The 6,771-nt window shown below is 45.8% G+C and overlaps 1 protein-coding gene across 5 annotated transcripts in view; it reads right to left on the reverse strand.

The window, feature by feature from the left end:
* The window catches only part of dennd1a (DENN/MADD domain containing 1A), a 96,571-nt gene extending 90,356 nt beyond the window's left edge, over nt 1–6,215 (reverse strand). Inside the window, exons 1-2 of one of the 5 annotated variants that reach the window (XM_031578157.2) lie at nt 5,969–6,215; nt 4,639–4,703 (exon numbers count right to left, since the gene is read on the reverse strand). In XM_031578157.2, the coding sequence (XP_031434017.1) occupies nt 4,639–4,703; nt 5,969–5,985 (82 nt within the window). In that variant the 5' untranslated portion in view covers nt 5,986–6,215. The remainder of the gene's footprint in view (nt 1–4,638; nt 4,704–5,968) is intronic. The other 4 variants (XM_031578155.2, XM_031578159.2, XM_031578156.2 and 1 more) reach the window with 4 other exon arrangements.
* Between the last annotated feature and the right edge of the window lie 556 nt (nt 6,216–6,771).

Consider the following 6,771-nt stretch of genomic DNA (forward strand, 5'->3'; position numbering starts at 1 on the left):
CAAGCTCTGAGGGGGTGCATGGAGGCTTCTCAAAGCAGGTTAAACGTTAAACACCAGCATCATGTTTCATCTAGTCCTTCACCCCCCCCCCCCCCCCCGTCCTCCTCCTCCTCCTCCTCCCCCTCCTCTTTTTTCAGGCCCTGGTAAAACCTTCTGTTACAAAGCTGCTTCTCCATTCACTGGTGTTTGTGCGGATTAAGGCGCTTTCACTGCCTGTGAAAATCTGACACAAGCCAAGCCAAGCCAATGCCCAATCCAGGCTGCTTGTAGCCACACACCCCAACCACAACCACACAAGGGGTCCCTCAGACGGGGGCCCAAGCCGTATCGAGTTGCAGGGCTGCCGAGGGAGCGGTATGGACACAAGCCCGCGGTCCTCCCTCTCTCTCCACCCGACCCCCCCCCCACAACTCCCTCCCTCCCCCAACAGAGGTGGCCCACTCAGGGCCAGATGAAGACGTCAATGGCTCCTGAGCGAAATGGGAACTGGTCCAGGTGTGTGTGTGTGTGCGTGTGCGTGTGTGTGTTTGTGACAGAAAGCGAGCTCGGGGAGCCTAAAAAGAAAAGTCTACGCTGGAGAATGAGGCAGAGGCTTTGACAGACTGAGACATTTTTAAGGAGGGGGCCCTACTGCTCCAATTTAGTTTTGTTTTTTTCCCTCCTCTGGCTGAAAAGGGGGACAAATCCAGTATAGTCTTTATTTCCGCCAAAGGTTTGGCTCTCTTTCTCTCGTCTTCTCGTTTTTTTTCTGCTCAATAAAGCACTGGAGAGCAAATAGCACAGTCTTCCAAACGGAGGAGCCCAGCCTCTGCAAACAAAACAAGGCCGCCTTAATCCCAAAGCCCTGGGGGCAGAGAGGAGAAGGAGGGAGGGGTGTGTGTTTGTGTGTGTGTGTGTGTGTGTGTGTGTGCGCCTGTGTGTGTGTGTGTGTGTGTGTGTGTGTGTGTGTGTGTGTGTGTGTGCGCCTGTGTGTGTGTGTGTGTGTGTGTGTGAGAGAGCGTAGCATATCTGTCTGTCTCCCTGTCCGCCTGTCTGTGTGACTGTTTTCATGGCTCTATGTTTCTATGTGTCTGTGTCTTTATCTCCTTGTGTATTTGTGTGTGTGTGTGTGTGTGTGTGTGTGTGTGTGTGTGTGTGTGTGTGTGTGTGTGATGGGGGAGGGGGGGGGCTGGATGAAGTTCGATGAGAGGTGGCATGGGGGTGGAAAGGACGTTAGTCATATCATAAATAGTGGGCTTGCACTGCAGGGCTGGACAGGGCTGGGCAGAGAGGCGAAATGGGCCTTAATCATGCAGAACACATTGATTGTCAGCTGTGGGGCGATGCCACGCGAGGGTCACGGCCAGTTGGGATCAGTTTGATTGCATCAACTCAAATTGGACAAATTGGGAAGATGGATGGATGGATGCATGCATGCATGCATGCATGCGAGCTCGCAGCGCCCAGCGAAACTAACGTAGAGCCTCACGCCAAAGCTGAGGAGACTCAAGAGCGCAGCGGCCATCCTTCGGAGACCCAGAAAAACAAAAGCATTTGCGTTCCATGTCCGTCATGATTCAAGGAAACCAAGTGTTTTTTTGTTGTTCTGTTATTTTGTCATAGTTGACGTATTTTTTTTTCTCAAAACTGAGCTCTGAATGCAAACTGTTTTTAACAAGTAAATTATTTTCAGTCAAATGGAAACTACAGAGAGAAAAATTCTATGGGAAAAATTATGTGAACGCAGTATGACCACCATGGCAACACAGTGATACAGTCCTCACAAATTACTACTTTTACATGAAAAAGATACAGCCTATTAAACACTCATTTATTTTCTTCATCTCCCTCTCTAGATTCTCTTCCTCTTTCCTTCCCTTGCTCTCTGCACTCCTTCCTTCCCTCCCTCCATCCCTCCCTCCCTCCCTCCATCTCTCTCTCTAACCCAAACCACTGCTTGGCACTGGTCCTGTGCTGCGCTCAAATCAGAGAGCGAGCGAGCGAGTGAGGGGGCGAGGGAGCGAGCAAGAGAAGGAAGCAGGAAGCTTAATTAGTGTTTGCTGCACTCCTGCTGCCGTCACTCCTCAGGGGCCAGGCCCGCGGTTCCCACGAGGGTCAGGGGTCACGCTGCTGACCTCGGGGAGGCGGAATGTGAACACCACTATAACACTCATCAAAGCACTCTGAACGTGGACGAAAAAACAGCAGCTAGCCACCAGCAAACAAGCGAAATGGACGCAAGTTTAAATTACAAAGTACCACTTTTTTACCCTTTTAGAGTGCTTCTGTGAAAACAGCTAAAGTTTCTATAACAATTCCTTGAGATGATTATGTTTTGACGCAGAAAATCCATCCTTGCGGCCCAGTATTATCCGATTCGGCCATTTTAAAGATTATTGTGGGTTCCCATTAAAGGTCTGACTGTTTTCTTTTGTGGCTGTGGCTCTTTACGTATCGACCTTCCAATTAAAACTGTGTCCGAGGAGGAGGAGGAGGAGGAGGAGAGCAGGCGGGCCAAGCCTCTGTGTGTTTGCCTGCACACCTCCTGTACAGTGGAGCCCCTGAGTGCAGGCACCTCAGTGGAGCCCCTGTAGGAGTGTAGGCACCTCAGTGTCCCCTTCCTCCCAGGCTGAAAAGGGATAAAGGACTCAGGAGGAGTAGTGGCAACTCATTCACATGGAAATGCAATGACTCTGATTAACTCTTTCTGAGTTAAAAGTTTTGCCATTCACAAAGATTCAAACCCCCCCCCACTACCACCCCCCACCCTCTTAAGCTTTAAATGTGTGTAGTACAGCTAGCTGGTGCCATGGGTAAAGTTCAAGCAAGCTCCAGCAGTGGAGTATTGGAGTAAAAGGGTCAAGATGGCGCAGAGTTCTCGAGTGAGTCTTCTCTCAGTTTGGACGGGAAAAAATGTTTTCATCAAGATATATTAAGCCACTTCCTGGTTTCTCTAGATCACGCTCCCTCTTAAATTACTTCTATTAAATCCAGTGTTATCGTACAGGCAGGTCATCATCACACAAAATCATAGGCTGTCCAGCAAAGCTGTCCTGTTATCAGGTGTTTTCGTATGCCTCGTGTTTCAAGACTTCCTCTGAACTTGCACAGGAAGAACAAAAAACAAATAGTGTCATTACAGCAGTTAACTAGTTTGTCAGTAAGTGAGTGTGCTTTCATTTCCCTCCATATTCTTTTGAATTAGACTGGTTGTACTGTGACTTCACTTCATTACATTGTGCATAATGTATTCAAACTTTATTTTGCCATTTTCACACACTTTTCTTGGAATATGAAGATGCCAGCCAGGTGGATGTGTCAAGGCATCTCAATTCCCATGTATGAAACCCCTTCTATTAATGGTAATATGGCGAAATAAGTCATATTTCCAGCTTTCCAGCTCAGACAAAGTTATCACTAGAGCAGATTTCCATATAAAGACGGCAGGCCAGATGGGCCAAAGAGGACAGGCAGACAGTGTGCCATCCTGTAATCTGATCTGCATTAGGCCTACTTGGCAAAAATAGCATCATTTAAATTATTAATTAATGTTAAAGCCTACACTGGTACACACCTCCCCTCCAACAGCCAATGGCTCATTTTGATCAAGGAAAAACCCTGCATGGTCATCATTTATATTCCCACAACAGCTGAGGATATACACAGTATGTTCCATATACAGAACAAATATATCCTCAGCTGTTGTGGGAATATAAATGATGACCATGCAAATATATATGTATACACACACACACACACACACACACACACACACACACACACTAAATGGCCTCAAAACGAATTCTACATCACTGATTTGCCTGTAGTTATAAACAGACTGAATGAAATCTTTAAAATAGACATAGATGACTCACGGCCCCTATTCCACCTTCTTCAGAACATGATGAGTTGAACCACTGGTCAAGGCAAAACGACTCATCAATCTACTTCAACGTGGTAATGTTGACACTACACCTGTCCAACCATCAATGAGGTTTCACAGATGCACCTCACACTGCACTGTAACCAACAGCATTATTCACTTTATTTCACAGATCATAGCCCTTATATGACATCTGGAAACTCAAATGTGTTGATTTTACTTTGAAATGGAAGACAAACACATTTACATAGAACTGGATGAACGCAAACAGACTGGGGAGCAGTGCATGAGGGTACACCTATTCGATGAATCTGTGGCCACCCCCTAGTACAGAACAGCCTCAGGCTGACCATGTACCACTGCATGAGTGAGAAACGCCACAGTGCGGTTTCTCTGTCCTCTGTCATGGAGGAACTGAAACTGAGGCAAAAATGTGCTGAATGGACGCTACGAGGAGTAGGCTGAAGTCCTCTGGAGACTGGTCACAAGGTATGACCGTCTGCTTGCGCTTATGACGGTACCGCACCTCTCTCCGTGAGCAGAGGGATCACCTTTCAAGCCGCCATTGCGATGCAGTGCATCATAACCCTGAGATAAGATTAATCTTTTCCGGTGATTCTGATGTGATCCAAAGAGAGTGGGGTTTTAAAATCCCTTCGTGTCACACACGGATAGATCGCAATCACTTCGGCGTCCACCCCATTCAGAACACCTAAAGTAATTCATGAGAGCGTCAGAAAGCGTCAGAGCACCGCCTGTGGAAGCTGATGGCCTACCTGATCCTGTTGTTCCAGGGTGTCCCACCTCCACATACACTTCAAACGGTGACTCTGGGCTCTCCCTGTAAAAAGAACACACACACACACACACACATACAGTGGTCAACAGGGGTAAAACAGCAACTGATTGGAACAGAGGATGCGTAGTGTTCACCGTGTTCGGGGAAGCTTTACGGTCAGAACAGAGTCAGACAATTCCACCAGAGTTGCGTTTCTCAGAAGGCGAGGGTTACCATGGAAGTGATGAAGTCACTGACAAAAAAAGTTGTGAAATGTCAGTTTGGATTACTGAGAAAATCACCCTAGCGCCTGCTGGGATCCCAGTCCAGGCCTGCTGTAAACAGGGTTAGAAACGTGTCATGATTACATTAGGTCACAGCACATCCATTAAGTGTTAGCAGCAGAGCAGTGCTAGTTGTAATATTAGCCTTTAGTAAGTCTAATTACTGCACAACTTTAGTAACACTCTCGTTTTGAAGTGAGCAATACTGCATTCTGAATGACAGTTAGCAATATTGATGTTGGATTAAGTGAAATTTAAGATACCACCAATGTGTTGTGAAAGCACATGCATTAGCAGGGAGTGAAATACTGGCATGGGAAATCAGCACCATGTCAAATAATTATGTATGTAAGGAATGCTGTCTTCCTATAGAAGGGTTGTCAAGAAAAATAAACACTACTAACAATTCAGTGTTTATTTACAGTTTTATCGGTCAGACGTGAGATTTTGACAATTAGATGAAACATTTATGGGAACACCATACATAACCTACATAACACTGAGATGAGAATATTCCTAGCGCGAGACATGACCTCACAGTCGACACCTTGATAGCAGAGCTGATTAGCTTAGCTTGTGTTTCCAACTGAACTTGAAACATTGTGTTAGCGCGCCGACACAAACCAGTTTATTCCGACTGACACAAGCAACAATGTGTCAAGAGAGACAGCAGAAACAAATAGTAAGGACAGAACCTTATGTGCGCAAATGTAAACACTCGTAGCCTACACCCACACTACAGACGGATCTAGTAGTAAAGGTGCCAAGCCTTCACATTGTTTACATGTTCACACATGGGATATCACTGAGGTAAACGCAAGGAAACAGGGGCACTAAAGCTTATTCTCCTTGCCAATACATGACAATATGTAGTAATGACATAAAAGTTCGAATATCGCATATGATAAGCTGTGTACATTAACCAAAACACAGGACATCCTTTCTGCCGCAACAGATCTAGGCCTTGTGGAGCCACCGTCACTTTCTCGCTAAAATGTAGGATTGTATTTTGTGACTGGAAATTCGAGAATAAATGACGCTTACTTGATACGAGACCCCATTTTCTTTAGTCACAGAATCCAAGCTTAACGTTGCTCAAATGGGTCAAACATGCGTTGTTCGAGTGAATATTCTTCTGCTAACCCGGTCAGACGGTCCAAGGGAACGCCATGGTTTCCACGCGCGGATCACGCTACCAGTGCGTAGAGGAATTCTGGGGGTTGTAGTTTTGAGTCATAAGTACTTCCTGGCTATGTAGTGGTTCCCCAAAAATGTTTAAACTACAACTCCCACAGCGCCTGTCTGCGCGGATGGACAGTCGCCTGATGCGGATGCCTGTATCTTCTTACTAGGTACAGTGAAGTGTCGTCAGATAGACAGAAGAGTGTGAGTGGAACACCCATAACGCCTATTATTTCGCAACCTTCCATGAAATTCTCCAAAATCAGCAGTTTGTTTGTTTTACATCCTCATTGCTTATTTACCGTAGGCTATGGATTTTCTACAGATAATGTTTATTTGGTTGCTATATAAAACAAAGCCAGTGAGAATTCTGACAGACACTTCAATTCTACTTGACCATCTATAAGATTTAGCCTATTAACATTGACAACGAACCCACTGAACATTTTACCTTTACAATGGATCGAGAAAAACGGGAGACAAAGGCTATGTACATACAACATGTGTATGTTCAACGTCAGGCAACTGTAAAATCGCCTATCAATAGCCCAAATGTGGGTTCTGTCATGCTCCTGACGCCCGCACTGCATGATTTATATCACTTCGAGTTCGAAGCACACGTGACCGATGTCAGTGCAATGACAATGCTCATAATTGGCTAAAAG

The sequence above is a fragment of the Clupea harengus genome, chromosome 12, assembly GCF_900700415.2.
Source record: "Clupea harengus chromosome 12, Ch_v2.0.2, whole genome shotgun sequence".
NCBI classification, from domain to species: Eukaryota; Metazoa; Chordata; class Actinopteri; order Clupeiformes; family Clupeidae; genus Clupea; species Clupea harengus.